Here is an 18257-nt window from a genome sequence, read left to right as displayed (position 1 = left end):
TTTATGTTTTATATTAATCGATATGCAAAGAGAATATAATTCACCGAGTTTCGATATGTTTTAAAACAATTAAGTATATACGTGTTGGTTTCGCCCCACACATGCCTTGCAAAAGTCCGGGACTCCATACCTCCGAAACATGAAAACGGATAACTCTTTTTTTTTAAGTTATATACATCTATAAATGTAGTCTCGTCCGTCTTATCGTATTTTTATTTCAGTACTTCCATAAATCTTTGGCATGATATTTTTATTCGAGTCGATATTTTTATCTCGATGTTAATAACGTATCAACTACATCAACTCTATTACATTTCCAACGATGTGTCATGGAAATTTCAACTTTATTACAATGACACAGATTATTATGACAAATATTACTAACTTCAGTCGATGAAAATCAGCTGTTTTAATGACATTTGTTTTTCAGGTTATAAATTGTTTCGTGAAAAAAATAATTCTGTTTTATGTAACAAAGTGTGTTGATTTTATAATTTACGTTCGTAAGCAAGCATTAAATGTAAGCGCTAAGCTCTTGTTATTGCCGTCAATATGGCTTTGTGGAAAACCCGCGTAATTTCAAGTTTATTTCGGCAATATCGATATTACTCGGCTTTTAATAGAACTCTTAATAAGTGCGACTTATTTGATAATAACCGGCTAACTCAAGTATTATCACACCGTGGGCTGTTCTGGGAAAAGGATAGAAAATCAGGTTATGATACAGCACACAATATTTCATACTTAGAACATCTGAAGAATGGGTTCCAAGAGTTAAAGTATGAATTGAAGCTGTTCGGCCAAGAAATAAAAGAATTTATGGAAGCAGACCCCCTACTTATAGCCAGGCCAGGTAAGATTCAGATTCAGATTCTTTATTTGCATTGAACATAGGTACATAAAATTGGTGTTACAGGTTTATGTTACAGTTAGTTCTCTATGTTCCACCTACAGATAGGTATACAAATATTTAAATAATGTTTATAATTAAATGTAAAAGCACATATGGAAATTAAAGAAAAAAATAGTCATTTGAGATTAGATACTTACATAGCAAACTTCAGTAATAATTAGGTATTTGTGAATTCTCTTATATCATATATACATTTATCCAATAATAATAACTTTAAAATTTTTTTAATTTCTCGTATTGCAACATTCTTATTTCTTTCTTCCGAATCGTAATATGTTTCTATTTAGCTAGCCAGAACGTAACAGATTCCAGTTAAGACTTATTCATATTTGTTTCTCTCTTCTTTAACTTAAGAGACATAACAGAATGAGGAACTTTCCTGGCTATGTACCCCAAAAACAATATAGATGGCATTGTACAGATTTAATGTAATAATTACCTATTTTCTCATTGCTTGGGTACATAATTATTCAAAAATATATAAATACAGACAGACATATATAAAAATAATTGTTGCTTTATATTTGGATCAGATATGTTGCTTCTCTCAATTTTGTTGCCTATGTCTGTTATCCATGAAATTAGAAGGTTGAACGAAGGTAAATCTGGACAGCGCCATCTACATTATTATGGAGAACGTAGCCTGGTTAAGTCCCTCATTATAAAGTAGATATCCTCGTAAGGCCCGGATTTCCAGACACAATAGTTAAGCAATGGGATTTGGATTTTAAAAGGACTTTGGGCCTTAAGACCATATAGCTATTTCGTGACTGTTTACCCTAATAGGAACTAGGCTGTGATGGGTATTTATGTAGTACCAATTTATAAAGTTTCATATTTAGCTTTACTGAAAATTTAATGAAATATCAGTTTTAAACTGAAATAATTATTGTAAAATATGTTTTGTATGTTATTGTAAGTAACTTTGAGTGGAAAGTCTCAACAACAACTGAACAAAAACTCATTAAACATTATCTACGAAAAAAACCGATAAAACAACGATATTGATCACTTTTATCGGTTTTTTTATGTATATGTAAATATCGATTTTGGTCAGCTTACTAGTGAAATCGATGTTTGAACGTCAACTACATGAAGTGTAGGTAGAACGTCTCTAAATACAAAATAAAAAACTTTTCATTCAAAAATATCCGTTGAAATCGTTAAGCCGAGATTATTTTTTGCTTTTTGGTATTTATTTCAATGTGGAAAACGGAAATCGGTGAAGTTGGAGGTTTTTTACGTTATAATTTAGAATTTACCGTGTAACTAAAGGAAGAATTATTTACTTCATTATAAAAACGTGATTACATTGAATACCTCGGTAACACGAATGTTTTCAAATACAGAGTCCAATTCTCCGCCCATTCACAACGAAAGACATAATTTGAAAAACATTTACCAGAAGTTCCAAAGCTTTCTTGGTCGTGGATCTGACGGTGGTAATCACATGAAAGAGGACATGCTGTCGGCGAGGGCGAGCACGGTGGCTTCCGACGACAGCTTTGTAACACCGGTGTCCTCAGTGGGTGACCTACTGAACATGTCGCCTAAACGGATCAAGGAGCACACAGAGCACCCAGATGTGACCGGCGACCTGCTCACTGGCACCGAATTCGATAGCATTTGTGACGTCACCATGCAAGAGGTACCTATGTATGACGATATTTACATCGATGCCAACAGCCTGGATTACCTCGTCAAGTGCGCGGAGTCGAATCGCCATCACAACATAGTGGACAGGGGTAAAGAAAGCTTGTTTGTGAAGTTTGACCCATTGTATGCTAGACAACAGACTAGTTTGACTACTACCGAGTCATTAGTGGACTCTACTGAGGGTGATGTGGGGTATGAAACAGGCAGTTCAGCCTCGGTCCTAGCGGACAGCCATGTAGCTTCACCTAAACACACAGTATCTGCGGGGTCTGTACTCACTAATAATAACAAAGATAAGCCCATGCAAGTTGTGCCTCCTGTTGTGAATGATGTTCCAAAGGCAAGTGTAACACAAACACGCTCCACTCCAGCCCTGATTCGTAGTATGTCTGCCATACTCACCCCCACTCAGGTTGCTACAGACAGACTAATCAGCATTTCTGGCAGTACACCCCCTACAGCAGCTCCTCGTAGTCCCAGGTTGAACACCACGACACAGGTGGACCGCCTTCACTCTCTGAGGATCATCTTGCAAAAGCAAGACCATGAAATAATTCAACTTTCCCATGAAAACAGACAACTAAAGTCTTCTTTGCAAGAAGTTCAGTACAGGTACTCACAGACAGTTGAAGATATGGAAGCTAAAATTAAAAGGCTCTCTGATGAGAGAGATAATTTACTTGATAGAGAGAATAAGTTAATCCAACAGGTAAATGACAAAATTATGAGCAATAAACAGATGAGTATTGTAATGGAGGAGTATGAAAAAACTATTTCATCTCTGATAGGCGAGCAGCAACAAGAGAAACTTCAGTACCAGGCAGTGGAGGAGAGGCTGACATCTGAGAGAGATCAAGCCTTGAACCACTTGGCCAGCATGGAAAGTTCATTCAATGATCTGCTTGCAAAATATGAAAAATGTAAAAGTATTATATTGGAAGCCAAAGACAGAGAGAAAGTTTTTGAGCAAAAAATTATAGAATATGAGAATGGCATGAAGAAATATGAAAAATTGTACAATGATCTTAAACATGTTACATCTGAAGCTTTGAACAAAGCTAATGAGACACTGGATACTACTAAAAAGAATTACAACATGGATATTATGAAGCAGAATGCAATTATCAAGAAACATGAGATCACAATAGCTTCTTTGCAAGAATCATTGACTCAGAAATCAAGAGATAATGAGGAACTGACGAGAATATGTGATCAACTCATCAATGAGGTGCGCTGAACCTCTGACGATGTCTCAACTGTGTAAAATTTCTTGGTTTCTGTATTTGGTGCTTAATTCTTATGGAGGCAAACATGGGCTTGTTATCCAACTTTATCTAAAATTTCTTGCTGTGATGAATCTCAACTTTATTTATCATTCTATTGTGATCTTGTTAGTGTTATTATATATTTACTTTTAGAGGACATGACTGAATTTTCTCTTACATGACTTTAAAATATTTTTAGTACTTACGATAAGTAACTCTTTTGACTATTGCTTGAACTTTTACTGTTAGTGATCTAATTTTGAAGGAATACCTATTTTATTTTGATTTAATAGTTGTAAAACTGTGCCATTAGCATTAGAAACAATATCATTACTTTTAAATACCTAACTACTAAAAAGTTTACTAAGAATAACATCTAATTGTGTGCAAAATTTTGTTTGATTTATTTAAGAACTGGGAAAAATCGAATTTGTTAATGTACCTAAATTAATAACAGCTCATTTGTTTTTATGGTGATTTGGTAAACTAGCTGAGTATTTGTAAACAAGATTAGCATACAGTTATCACTAGGAAATTGGTGAATATATTTGAAATTAGTAGTGGTTCACTACAAAGATGTGAAGATGTGCAAGAAACTTGCTGTTATGAGAAATGGAAAGCCTTTCTTAATATCATGTATTATTTTGTATTAATGGAACAGCTTTGCCAATAAAATTGTGTCTTACTTAAAATACTTGTTTAATCTTTTTTCAAAAGCCACTTGAAAATCTAGCTTTTAATATTTTGTCTATCAATACCGCTGTATGGTTGTAAAACTACAAAAAAAAAAAGGTACCTATGTTGGCAGAGCTAAAATAAGAAACACGAAAGTTATAGATTGCTTTATCAGAGCCGTCAGGAACAACACATTCCAACGTTGTGTCCCAACACGCTTGACTAACTCCTAACACGGACGCATCCGAAAATAATCCGAGAATCAGTAAGACAACTGTCGTTTCAAAGGAGCGCGACCCGAGAGTTGCGAGTAGCTAGACAGTACATAATATATATTATGAACTGGGAAGTAAGTGGATTAGTCTTCAAAAATTCGATTAAGTACGTGTTTTTCATGCGTTACTAGAAACATAAGAAATAACAGCTTTAACCCATTGATGTATAATAATAATAATAATATGTCACTATTGGTTCAACCACTTGGTACCTATACGTACTTCTACTAGCACTCATACGAAAGTAAGAATCAGAATGTCGCATGCATACATTCGCGTTAATTACAATCTGGGTGAGCATAGCAATGCAAGTTATGAATCTGATTGCCGTAAAGGATCCTACACCTGTCCACCACGTAAGGGGTTTCCGTGAAGTAATAATTATCTTGCGATTGATTGTGGCATGATACTCATGATAGTCCTGGCATGCCTATAAAATGTATAATATACGTCCCACTGCTGGGTACAAGCCTCATCTCAATCAACCGGAAGCAGTCTATATTCATTGTTTTCATTTTTAATAACTACGTTATTCTCCAGGTGAAACCGACCTCCTCTGGCTATTCAATGAGCCTCCGGTGCTGGACAAATTCGTGACCACCTGCGACAGTGATCACAACCAGGGCTACAGCAAATGTTTCTTAGAGATGAGCAACGCTGGTCGAGCGCACTTTCACGGATACCTCGACACCAGGGTACCCAAAGATGGCCGTATAAAAAAGGCTGGATACTGCGCTATAAGGTCTAAAAGAATAAGGGTAAGATTTCTTCTTCTCCTCTTCTTCTAATCCTTTTATCCCCTGTTGGGATGTAGGTCTCGAATAACAGATTTCCACTCCTCGCGAGCAGCCGCATCTGTAGCTTTACTCCCAAGATATGCCGAGAGTTTTAACTGTCGGTCAACCCGGGTCGACAGGTCTCGGTCGGTAAGGGTAAGATTTAGTTAACTTTAAAATAAGTGAAAGCGGGAATTGGGTTTCAGGATTTCAGGTAGTAAGTGGAATTCCGTGGTATATGCCTACCCCAACGGGAAATACCTAGACGTATGTAGGTATATCTACATATATACATATATCATTACATTACCCATTTGATATTTTCGATAAATTGTACCTACTAAACGTAGTAGTAGGTAGAACGTGCTATTGCACGTTCAGGTACAGTATTCTGTACCTCTGACAATCCCAATTAGGTTTATAGTCGTGAGCTTGTATTTATTTGTTTTCGTATGTAGGTATTCTATTTGATAAAAAAATAAGTATACGTTTGACAACCCTAGACCGGCAAGCGGTGCCTTTAAAAAGTGAATTTGCTGGAAAATGCCATAAATAACCTGCTGAAGTTGCGTGTTCTGCGTGCAAACATGCGCAACACTTATTCGACTGAGAAATTAATATTTGAGATTCTCTTACTAGCACTGCGGCAAGTTTTGTTACGCCGGTAAATGTTCCGGACACCATCGGAGAGACTCGACGCAATGGTACAGCATAAAGCAGTATAGCAAAGTATACCTAACCTACCTATGCTCATCTCGGTAGATTGAGAGGAGTTATAGTGACTATAGTTCAACTAAATCATCCTATCATCAATCATCATCCGTTACCCTGTTTCTCACGGCGTCCGCTTACCTAACCTGAAGTTTTGACAGGTCCGGTTATTTTACAGAAGCGACGGCCTTTCTGAACTTCCTACTCGCGAAGGTAAAACAGGCCAATACAATAAGGTTAAGCAATAAGTCACATATCTCCCTCATCTCTCATGAATGTGGGTTTCCTCGCGATGTTTTTTTTTCACCCTAGATTTTTTTTTGACGTGACTTATTGTAGATTTGCCGCAGATGGCATTAACTACTTGGCCGGACAAATGGGGAGCGCTGAAGGCTCTCACCCGGTACAACGTTTAAGACAACAGGCCTGATGGTGCCCAGTTGGGCGCGAACCTCGGCTCAGGGCGTCGTCTGAGAGGAAAAATGTTTGAAAGAATTAATCGACTCTAGTGAGGGAAATCGTCGACCACGCCGGCGGGGTCGGTATCGGGGCCCTGAAGTGTTTGGTGTCGCGAGCTGATTGGCTGCCTCTATGGCTAGAGTAATCGGGTCGTCGGGATCGTATATTACGTCCTTCGGACGCCGATACTTTTCAGTACCGTCCCTAAGCGGAATGTACTCGGAAGCCGCAACTACCAGGGGATTTGGGTGGTGCGGAGCAGAATCGAAAAAACGTTTGGAAGCTAATTTGAGCACGTGCTAATCATTTTATGAATTATGATCAAAACATGGATTCGAAAATAAATTCGAAAAAATATTGGTTTATGTCCATGCTTGGGATTCTAACCTGCGACCTCAAAGTGAGAGTCAAGTGTCCTTCCTACTGGGCTACCACCGCTTTATTGTGGTATCATAATAATTGTGACTGTTGTATAATTGTAATTGTTGTGTTGTTGTATTGTTTATAATTGTTAACTCTCTACAAACTAAGTAAGTATTAACTTTCTTGCAGAAAGCATTTAAAAGAGAGTCCACTTACAACTGGCACCTGTACAACACGCTGGTCCTCAAGGTCCGAGGAGACGGGAGGTCGTACCTCCTCAACATATCGTGTGAGGGCTACTACGACATCACGTGGAACGATATCTATCACTACGTGCTTTATACTAGAGGGGGACCTTACTGGCAAATCGCTAAGGTAAGTCTAATATTCATACCTACATAAACAGCCTATATGTCCCACTGCTGGGCAGGCCTTACCTCAACCAGAGGAGGTATGGAGCACACTCCACCACGCTGCGCTGCTCCGCTGCGGGTTGGTAGAGGTGTTTTTACGGCTAATACTCGTAGCTGCGACTAACGGCTTAACGTGCCCTCCGAAGCACAGACTCATCTTACATTTTCGGACAATAAGGTGATTCAAACCTGCAAAGTCCTTACCGAACAAAGGGCAGTCTCACAAGGCGATTTCGACAATGTCCCCATCGAACGGGAATCGAACCCGAACCTCGTGAGCTTTTACGATCTAACCACTAGACCACAGAGGCTGCATTCATACCTACACATTTACGTAAACTCACGGTCATAACCGTGAACGGGGTGGACATAGCCACTAATAGAAGACAACTTGCAGCCACTTCTTCTATCGTATAGGTTGTGAGGTGGAGTACCAACCTCATCAACTCTGGTGTCAGGGATTGAGCCGCCAAAGGCCCCTGACATGGGTCATGTAACGACTACTTACTTACATCAGTAAGTAGTAACCGGAACCAATGCAATTCTCAATTATTTATTGCATTCCATGTAGTACAATGGGGTGTTACATAGGCATAGAAACTATAACATGGACCCTGCACGGATCATCTTATTTTCGGACAATCAGGTGATTAGCCTGTAATGTCTTAACCAAACTAGGGACCACAAAGTAATATTTGTAATCTATTTTTGTGATAGATTTCGGGAGTCGAACCCGGGACCTCCGGATCGTGAGCCCAATGCTCAATCACTGGACCACGGAGGTCGTTGCAGCCACTCTTGCACACATGCATATGTTCCTAAGTTGAAACAGTGACGTAATGATGAACAGATGGTCAGCCCATCGTACATATTATGTAGCTAACGAAATACAGTTCTACGATATTAAAGTTTAATATTTGGCTTCGGGAACACGGATATGATTCTGTGTTATTTCGCTATCGTTATATGGAGTACTCGAGGAGCTCGGTGGCGTAGCGGTAAACGCGCTCGGTCTGCGATTGTTGAAGTTAAGCAACTTTCGCAAAGGCCGGTCATAGGATGGGTGACCACAAAAAAAAGTTTTCATCTCGAGCTCCTCCGTGCTTCGGAAGGCACGTTAAGCCGTTGGTCCCGGCTGCATTAGCAGTCGTTAATATCCATCAATCCGCACTGGGCCCGCGTGATGGTTTAAGGCCCGATCTCCCTATCCATCCATAGGGAAGGCCCGTGCCCCAGCAGTGGGGACGTTATGGGCTGATGATGATGATGATGATATGGAGTTTTGGGTGTAGCAGATAGGTATTTTGGTCCGTTGTTTTCCTTGCGTCGACTATTTGTAGAAAGCCATAACACAGGACAAACATGCCAAGAACATCGCTTACAGAGAGGAAATGGCCCACATGCATCTACTTTCACCGTGGTAAAAATAACTTTCTTTTTCAGATTCCCTTCTCGAAGTTTATTTTGGGTTCTAAAGGGCGTCTGCAGGACAAACAGACGGCGATCCGTACAGACCGTGTCACGCATTTCGGTATCTCTTGCGGCGACAAGATCGACGGCCCGTTTAGTTTAGAAATAGAGTACATAGGTGAGAATTTTATTCCCTCTTTGTAAATAAGTCTTAGAATATTTCATTAAGTAAGTATCAAAACTCAAAGCATTATGGATTTGGTGAGAATGGAATGTTAATGATGCTTGTCATGACATATATGACCAAAGGTTTTTTATTATAGATATTTCGAGAGCATAACTCGATAAATAATTATACTTACCTATAAACAGTTCAGGTAAGTGCTGCTGATTGCACCAGACACCTGTTAATTTTATTAGGTATAAGTTATTCATATAATGTTCTTGAGCCGTGGTAGCCCAGTTGGTAGAACGCTTGCCTCTCACTTTGAGGTCGCAGGTTCGAATCCAGCACAGGCCTAAACCAATGAATTTGTTTTCGAATTCATGTTTGGATCATAAATTACTATCACATGCTCCGATTGCGGTGAAACCCGCATTCCCGAGAAATGCATTTTCGGAGATATGTGACCTAACCTGTATTGGGTTGGTTTTCCCTTCGCGGGTTGGAAGGTCAGTCAGGCAGTCGCTTTTGTAAAAAACCGGACCTGTCAAATCTTCAGGTTAATGCTAGGGGGATGATTGATTGATTCATATTATGTTCTTATCCGCCTGTGTATATCATTTAAGGAATTAGATAGTACTATACATCTATCTATAAACCTGCCTGTCAGTATACCTACTGTCTGTTACTCACAGGCCTCCTCTCAACCACCGGAGGAGGTGGTTGGGCGAACGTTTTCCATCATACTTCTCTATCGCGCGATGAGAAGCGCCCTCTAAAATGTAAGGTGGTTCAACAGGAATAAACTCAGAGGCCCTCAGCCTATAAGGACATAGAACAGAAGCTTTTAAAATTGTAAGTTGATCCAATAAAATACAACAGATTGAGAACCTCCCCCTTTTTTGTGAAGTCGGTTACAAATACCGTAATAAGACTGACAGACAAACACAACTCACACCCGTAATTCCTTTCGGGGTAGGCGCACAAGTTATCAAAAGATAACTGCAGGCTGACTTGATATTAAAGCCCTGAAATTCAAAAGTTATAAAGATGGCTTCCGGCGCCGTGCATCGGCATAGGCGGCGTGGTGCGTTCACGTAGGCCAATAAAAAGCTATAAAAGCGACAATTTGGCTGTTAGTGTAGTAGTACCGATTATAATTGTTTATCTTTATGTTTGTTTTAAGTGCAGTAAAGAATTTTGTATTGTATTGTACTCCACGATGCATGAAAGCTTGTAGTTAACTGTATCTTTATTGTTTCAGGTTTAGAGTTTGATCCAACTCATAATGAAGAGTTTGCCTACGAAATGTACAAAACTGATAAATATATTGTTGGTGTTTAAAATTAATTACCGTGTGTAAATATTTTAATTTACTAAAGTTTTGTTCCTCACAGTTATTGAAGTTTTATTTTGTCTTAGTGTGGAATATACCAGACTGTGGTAGACGTATGTTACGCAGGCTATAGCGACGTTGAAGATATGGAGGAAAACATGAATGTGTACTATAATATTATTTAATTAGCTTCTATCGTACATAACCTTTACGCAGAGCAATAAAATACTGCTGTGGGAAATATAATGTAATAATACTATCCGATTTTTTAATTATGTGTAGTGTTTGTATCCGAACATACCAGATTATGCAGTTTTTATTACATAAACATTGCGCTAATAGAAAATTATAATAAAACAAAATTAATTCTCTATTTTCTTAGTGTTCCCACTGCACTGATAAAGCATCAATATTTTTTATTGCGTAGATTACACTGAGTATTAGAGATTATATATTACAGATAGAGCTGTGTGAGTGTTTCTTTTCAACCAATACGTCCTTAATTCAACAATACCAATAATCGTGTTAAATATTCATTAGAAAAAAAATAAAGTCATTTTGACAGCTGGAAAAAACCAGCCTGACTGATGTCATCATCCGTATTTCTCAATTCCTAATTCACAGTCGCTGTTTATTTAATTACTGAAGCTGGGGCTAGGACACATAGCTAATTAAGCTGTTATTCATTTGGCTTAGCAGTATACAGTTTACTTGAAAACGGATTGTGTTTCAACAACCTTGAGGTAGATTGTATTATATACTTGTATGCAGAACAACCAACGCAATTGTTCCTTTTTGTCCATATTAGTTAGATCGTGTGTGGGTTGTTGACCATTTCGTTACAAAGAATTCATAACTGCAACCAAAAAGATTGCTACATTAATCTTAAGTGCAAAGTAGAAACGAAGCCCAACCTACTTAAAACCAGTCTTGTTTTTTCTTGAATACACGTTCATAGTAGGTATGCATTACTATGGTTTAACTCATTATAATTTTTCAGGACAGAACATGTGTGCTACATTTCGTAAAAGACTGTAGATTTCGGGAAAAGTGTACCCTGCATGCAGTACCATGTCAGGTACAGAGCAGAATATAGTGAACTCTATGCAACAGTTATCCGTGCAATCGAGCAACAGTGGTCCTACTGAGAAGCCAACACAAGTAGTCACTCCAGCTGTGAAGAGCCAGCCTGCCTCTGCCGCTAAGATAACCCCTGTGAAAGTGAGCTCTGTGTCCCCAGCTATTGCTACTATTGACAGACTCTTGAGCCTTGGTGCTAACATACCCCCACCACCACCACCTGTCATTACAAGATCCTCAGATATGGACCCCCACACTGTTGAACAACTGCGGGCTGTCAAAGAGCTCCTCACGGCTCAAGAAGAAGAGGCACAGAACTTAAGAGATCTAAACCGTGACCTCAAGGAGCGTTTGGAAGAATGTGAAACAAAAATTAAAAAGTTGTCAGAACAAAATGAAGAATATTCAGAGAAAGAAAAAGCTCTCTCACAGCGTGTAGCTGAAAAAGTGAAAAATAATAAACAAATGAGTGTGGTGATGGAGGAGTATGAGAGAACCATCTCTTCGCTGATTGGTGAACGTGAAGCAGAGGCTAAGAGGTGGGCTGAGGAGAGGAGTACTCTTGTACAAGAGAGAGATGAGGCAGCAGCACATCTGGGATCTATGGAGCATGCCTTTAATGATGTTCATACAAAGTATGAACGGTGTAAAGTCATAATACAAGGTTATAAGGGGAATGAGGAAACTTTAAAGAGAACTGTTGAAGAGAACACAGATGCTATACAAAAATTAGAAGCAAGATATGAGACATTGCGACAGCATGCAATGCAGCAGCTTAACAAAGCTAATGCAGAGTTGGATGCCGTGAAGAAGGCTCACCAAGCAGAGATTCTGAAACTGAATGCCATGCTGAAAAAGAGTGAGGTACATGCTTCATCGTTACAGGAATCACTCGCTCAGAAAATAAAAGATAATGAGGAGCTCACTGCCATCTGTGATGAACTCATTAACAAGGTTGGTTAATTGATGTTTATCTAACATGCATTTTAATATATTTATATTATTTATATCCAGGTAATGAATTATACAGTAACAATTATGCAACAACCCATTTAAATGTATAAATATCAGTCAATAATATTTGTTACCATTTCTCAAATTCACATTTGCTATGTTACATAATATGTATAAGTTATTCAATGTGTGAAAATAATTTAATTATGTGCAATGTTTCTTATTTTTTATTTTTGTACATTTTTTTTTAAATTAGTATTAAGTTTTTATATTACTTTATGACATTTTTATTGTTGTTAATTACAACATTATTGATAGATTTGTTTTGTATTACATTCAGTATTCTGTCTTAGTTGGTGCCTTTTCTAAAAACAGTAATATTGAATATTGTTTCGTTGAATTAATAACATTATTTAATGGTACCCCAGTTGTAATCTACCTGTAATATTTGTTGTAAAATATAATTTTCCCAAAGAATTTAATATCAAAGTGGAGCTCAATGTATTACGAATAATCCTTATTCACATTTTGAGAAGTATCTTCCTGATTAGCTGCCATATTTGATTTTGAAATTTCAATTATAATTATGTATAAAGTATAGTAGATGTTTAAACTTTATGTATGTGCTTGAAATGTAGTGTTAATCATGAAAAGGAAATTCTTTAGAATATTGTCATGTTAAGTGCTAGTTTCTATGACATCGACAAGTATTGTAAGGTTGAAACTGAAATTAATCTGGACATTATTGGTTTTGTTCTTCTAGTCCTTTGAAATTATGAATAGCTGGGCAACAAAGCTGTTTACAATGCTGGGTAGACTATAGCACGAGATAATCTAGGAAAGAAAGAGCTTTAGAAGTTTTATGAACAGCTAACATTCATTTGTTTTAGTAAAATAATTTAAAAGCAATAATAGTACTATTGTAGATTAGACACATACACATCTAATATAAATAGCTTTGCTGCTACTTTAACAAGGTATTCTCCTCAGTAGAAATATGAATGCATATCTTCAAATTCAAACTGCCTTTCGTCCTATAATGAGAACCAATCCATGCTTAAAGCATCCTCCCCATAAATACACAAATATTATAGTTTGTCCCATATAAGTTACTAATTTACTAACAAAATGTATTTAACATTTTATCTCATATTGTAACGTGCCTTCAAATATAACCATCACCATCCATACAGTCCATTGTATTGTGATTTCCTTAAATTTTTGAAATTGAACTACATCAAGAGGAAATTTTCGATTTCCCTTGTTATTTTGATTTTGTCAAATAAATGTATTTAGGATAAGTGAAAAATGGATGGTTTAAAAATAAGGGAAAACTAAAATAAAAAAGTTACTAAATAATTACAAGCCTGAACGATTATCGACATTCCACGATTTTATTTTTATAGATCTTTTATGTGAAAAGAAATATAATTTTCAATAATACACATGTTCTCATAGTTTTGCTAAAACTCTTATCAAGTTGCAGATTGTTACGTCTAACTGTTTCATTTGTAAACTCAAAATTCTCATTTTCGCCTTTTAGTTCTAAGCATAATTTTGTAATATTATTACATATTTTTTGTATAATTATCTATAATTCGTACGAATTGCCTACAATTTATGTGAATAAAATGAGAATTAAATCGATTCCACATTTGTATATTATTGTTGTTATTTGATGTCACATGGTTTCCAAGATTTGTGGCAATAGGCCTATCTATCTACTAATTAGAACACAAAGCTGGCGAGGAGTGGGTGTATACAGGGTGTTAGTGACGTCGTCGTTACGAATACTGAGGAGGATGACTCAGACCATGATTCTGAATATAGAGAGTAATATCAAGTGGAATTTTCTGTCGCAAAATTAAAAAGGTATTTTTTTGTGATATTAACCACTTGATATTAACTCAGAATAATGAGCTGAATCATGTCCCTTAGTATTTGTTACGATGTCACTTACACCCTGTACAAGTTGATAGGGTGTTAGTAACATCGTAAAAAATACCGAGGGGGATGATTCAGACCATGATTCACAGTTGATATCAAGTGTATTTTCCTGTCGGAAAGTATATACAGGGTGTTAGTGTCATCGTAACGAAAACTTTGAGGGGTGATTGAGGCCATGATTCTGAGATGATATCAAGTGGAATTTTCCGTCGCAAAAGTATGGAATTGAAAATAATTAAAAAAAACACAAAAAAATTCAGGAATATTCAGATTGAAAATTCCACTTGATATCAACTCAGAATCATAGTCTGAACCATCCCCCTCAGTACTCGTTACGGTGTCACTAACACCCATACCTACTTGTATGGCTACCCTATGTACTTGTGTGGGGTGTAAGTGACATCGTAACGAATACTGAGGGGGATGATTCAGCTGATTATTCTGAGTTAATATCAAGTGGAATTTTTCATCGCAAAATTATAGAATTGAAAATAATTTAAAAAGAACTAAAAAAAATCATGAATTTTGCGACGAAAAATTCCACTTGATATTAACTCAGAATCATGGTCTGAATTATCCCCCTGAGTATTCGTTACGATGTCACTAACACCCTGTATTATGAAGATTTTAGTGTTTTTTAAATTATTTTCCGTTCCATGCTTTTGCGACGGAAAATTTTACTTGATTGATATCAATCTCTCTCAACTCAGAATCATGGCCTGAATCATCCCTTAAAGTTTTCCTTACGATGTCTTACTATATGTTATTATATGAAGCATTCAATTTAGTGCTTATTAAACATAAAAAGAAAACTAATGGATTTAGAATAACACATTTTATTTACTTTTAAAAACTTAATCATTCAAATTGTTCTTTCATAGATGGTACAAAACTAAAAATTTGTGGAAGACTACAGGTCTGTCTGTGTATAGAAAAAATCACGATTTTTTTTTGAGAAACTTGTATGTGTCCTTACTAACTACATAACTAATCGCTGACACTATCGTGGAGGCTGCCGTTACTCCGCACAGGGCGTGCATTGCGGGGTGGTCGACGAAGCCGAACACTGGAGACGCCAGAGTTGTGCCCACCTGCAATAAATAATTTAAAGTCTAGAAAGCACTTAGTCACATTATACATGAAGTATATAGAAATCTTAGTTGCAAGTTGCTTGCTGACAACGTAAAACTACTCTAATAGGCGTTTATCTATAACATCTTTACATTTTCTATATTTAAATACTGTGAAGGGAGAGTTTGATGGGGTTTGTCCTAGGACAAACCGCCGCGTAACACGGAAGTACGACAACGACTACGTTACTATGAAATACATTTATCACGCAAACTCTTACATAGGAGCAAGGCATAATGTTAACTAAGGCACAGTCCCTGTCGTGACGTCACACGTAGTGCAAGCGTCACAGTCGTAAGCAGCACTTATAGTTCCTAGATCGGTCCTGTGATAGTCGTCTAGAGGTAAGCAAGCTATCCAGAAGCCTGGGTTCTGAGTACTACTACATAAACTGCCTATATACGTCCCACTGCTGGGCACAAAAGCCTCCGCTCAATCAATCGGAGGGGGTATGGAGCATACTCCACCACGTTGCTCCACTGCGGGTTGGTGGAGGTGTTTTTACGGCTAATAGCCGGGACCAACGGCTTAACGTGCCCTCCGAAGCACGGAATCATTTTACTTTTTCGGACAATCAGGTGATTCAAGCCTGAAAAGTCCTTACCAAACAAAGGACAGTCTCACAAAGTGATTTCGACAATGTCCCCATCGGGAATCGAACCCGGACCTACAGATCGTGAGCCTACCGCTCTAACCACTAGACCATGGAGGCTGTTACTACTGTTACTGTTACTGTGGGAGTACTACTATTAGAATCCGCGTTCGATAGACTACTAACGCCATCTATTGGCATGCCGCACGAACTATTTAATATAGTTGTGTTACAATACTTTATTTTTCATAACATTCTCTATTAACTTGTAAACCAGAGACTTACTAGTACAAGCTGGATGGTTGTGTTTACTTTACTGATGAATGTTGGCGCAAGCTGTGCAGTGGCGTAAGTCACATCGAAATATCTACTTAGCGTTTTCTGAAATAAAAATATATTTGTTATATTAAAATATGAATTCAGTAGTTTTCTTTTTAATTTGAAATCAAAAAACCACGCATTATTTTGAAGTTCCTTGAGCTACTTCTCGATAGGGTGGGAGAGTGCACGCATAAAAACAGACAGATATGGTTCGACTCCACTGACTAACTATTGATATCATCTCAAGTGTTAGATGAGATAATTAAAAACAGACTTTTGACATCTTTAACATATTCCAGTGAAAAGATTGATGAAAAGAACTATGTGTAATAAAATGTATAAACCTTGTAAACTAAATACTTACAGGTGGGGGCAGACTTATGTATCTGATGACAAACGCAGCTACAACGAGCAGTATGTCACGTCCCACAATGAGCAGTGTCAATTCCAGTGGAATCAGATTTTGGCATGTGAGGGTAACAAACAATGTTGCTATTAACACTTTGTCAGCCATTGGGTCCAGAAACGACCCCATCACTGAAGACTGCCCTTTCCATTTTCTTGCTATCCAGCCATCTAACTAGAAAATCAATTAATACATTTTTATTGACAATCTAAACAGTGCATTGAATCTATGGTAATGTTTACAAAAAACAGGTTTTACAGGTGTAAAATACTCACCAAATCTGTGAATCCCGCAAATACCAGAAGTCCAAAAGCCAAATTATAGTTATCTTGTAAGATGGTATACCCTATATATGGTGACATCGCTATTCTCATGACACACAACAAGTTGGGAACTGTGAAAGGGTTTTCTTTCTGGAAAAATAATGAATACACAAAGCATTTAAAACACCTAAATATCCTAATTAATAAAAGCAACAGGAGTTCTCTATGTTAATGGCTCAGTTTTCCACATATAGTCTCTAAGATGGTCCATTATGCAGGAGTTCACTATATGAAACTGTAAAAAAAATTTGCAATCACCTCAACTACTTCATCAAATCTTTCCTTAACTTTTGCTTTCGTCTCCAGGATATCTTTGATGATGTGTTCCTTCTTTTCTCTCAGCCTCTGTCCAGTGATTTCTTTCTGGTGTTTAATGTCCCTGACAATCTCTTCACCGCGCTGTCTGATCCTGTGTTCAGTATCCTTGAGCTGCTCCTTCTTATGTTCAAATACATCTTTTAACGCCTCACTTTTCTTCTGGTACTGAATTAAATTCTTCTTTTCGTCGGACAAATGTACACAAGACAATGATGTTAAATGCACTCGACGTCTAAACACCTGTTGTTTTCTAGCAAGTAATGTCATATACTGCCTTATAGTAGCATTTTGATCATTTCCACTAGTCACACGACCACAGTAAAAGGTCGGAATTTGTTTAAGAAAGCTACATCGAGCTAAAAACCTCATACCTGTTTGATAAGATACACAGACTGCAAAGATTTGAGCTAGTAGCAAAATAGAGCAACAATTTTACGAAACTCTCAGCTGTTTACTTACATAACATATTTAAATGTATACTTTATCAAATTATTAATTTATCTCCGGGCAATACGGGCCTATTTTATCTCATATAAATCGGCATATTTTTGTCCACATAACATAACCTGAAAATAATGTTTATATAGATAGTTATGCAATTAATTCTACTGTCAAAATAGTAAAAAGTTAAAAACGTCATTAGATTTCTAGTGTTGTAAATGTATTTGTAAACATAAAACTAATGTCAAAAAAAACACCGAGTGTTGCCAAAATATGCAGAATTAAACCCTATTTTCTATTTTGTATCATTTGAAAAGTAAATATTTAAT

The 18257-nt window shown here is 37.2% G+C and overlaps 4 protein-coding genes across 4 annotated transcripts; 3 read left to right on the top strand and 1 right to left on the bottom strand.

Moving 5' to 3' along the window:
- The first annotated feature begins 401 nt into the window (after window positions 1–401).
- Window positions 402–10475, top strand: LOC126374803 (complex I intermediate-associated protein 30, mitochondrial). Its single transcript, XM_050021524.1, has 5 exons — window positions 402–853; window positions 5325–5542; window positions 7283–7468; window positions 8950–9094; window positions 10344–10475. Exons 1-5 carry the CDS (start codon window positions 553–555, stop codon window positions 10421–10423), a joined length of 930 nt encoding a protein of 309 aa, XP_049877481.1. The 5' UTR covers window positions 402–552; the 3' UTR covers window positions 10424–10475.
- On the top strand, window positions 2038–4528 carry LOC126374791 (uncharacterized). The gene has a single exon (XM_050021510.1). It carries the CDS (start codon window positions 2247–2249, stop codon window positions 3804–3806), a length of 1560 nt encoding a protein of 519 aa, XP_049877467.1. The 5' UTR covers window positions 2038–2246; the 3' UTR covers window positions 3807–4528.
- A 511-nt stretch (window positions 10476–10986) lies between the features above and the next one.
- Window positions 10987–14109, top strand: LOC126374802 (transforming acidic coiled-coil-containing protein 3-like). The gene is made up of 2 exons (XM_050021523.1): window positions 10987–11158; window positions 11416–14109. The coding sequence occupies exon 2, from the start codon at window positions 11487–11489 to the stop codon at window positions 12456–12458; it is 972 nt and encodes a 323-aa protein (XP_049877480.1). The 5' UTR covers window positions 10987–11158; window positions 11416–11486; the 3' UTR covers window positions 12459–14109.
- Window positions 14110–15249: 1140 nt separating this feature from the next.
- On the bottom strand, window positions 15250–18077 carry LOC126374796 (probable cardiolipin synthase (CMP-forming)). The gene is made up of 5 exons (XM_050021516.1): window positions 17428–18077; window positions 17122–17259; window positions 16805–17020; window positions 16405–16500; window positions 15250–15487 (listed from the first exon to the last, which is right to left on the bottom strand). The coding sequence occupies exons 1-5, from the start codon at window positions 17854–17856 to the stop codon at window positions 15335–15337; spliced, it is 1032 nt and encodes a 343-aa protein (XP_049877473.1). The 5' UTR covers window positions 17857–18077; the 3' UTR covers window positions 15250–15334.
- Between the last annotated feature and the right edge of the window lie 180 nt (window positions 18078–18257).

The sequence above is a fragment of the Pectinophora gossypiella genome, chromosome 18, assembly GCF_024362695.1.
Source record: "Pectinophora gossypiella chromosome 18, ilPecGoss1.1, whole genome shotgun sequence".
In the NCBI taxonomy this organism is placed as follows: Eukaryota; Metazoa; Arthropoda; class Insecta; order Lepidoptera; family Gelechiidae; genus Pectinophora; species Pectinophora gossypiella.
The sequence above is the reverse complement of the archived record's forward strand: the minus strand, read 5'-3'. Positions and strand labels throughout refer to the sequence as shown.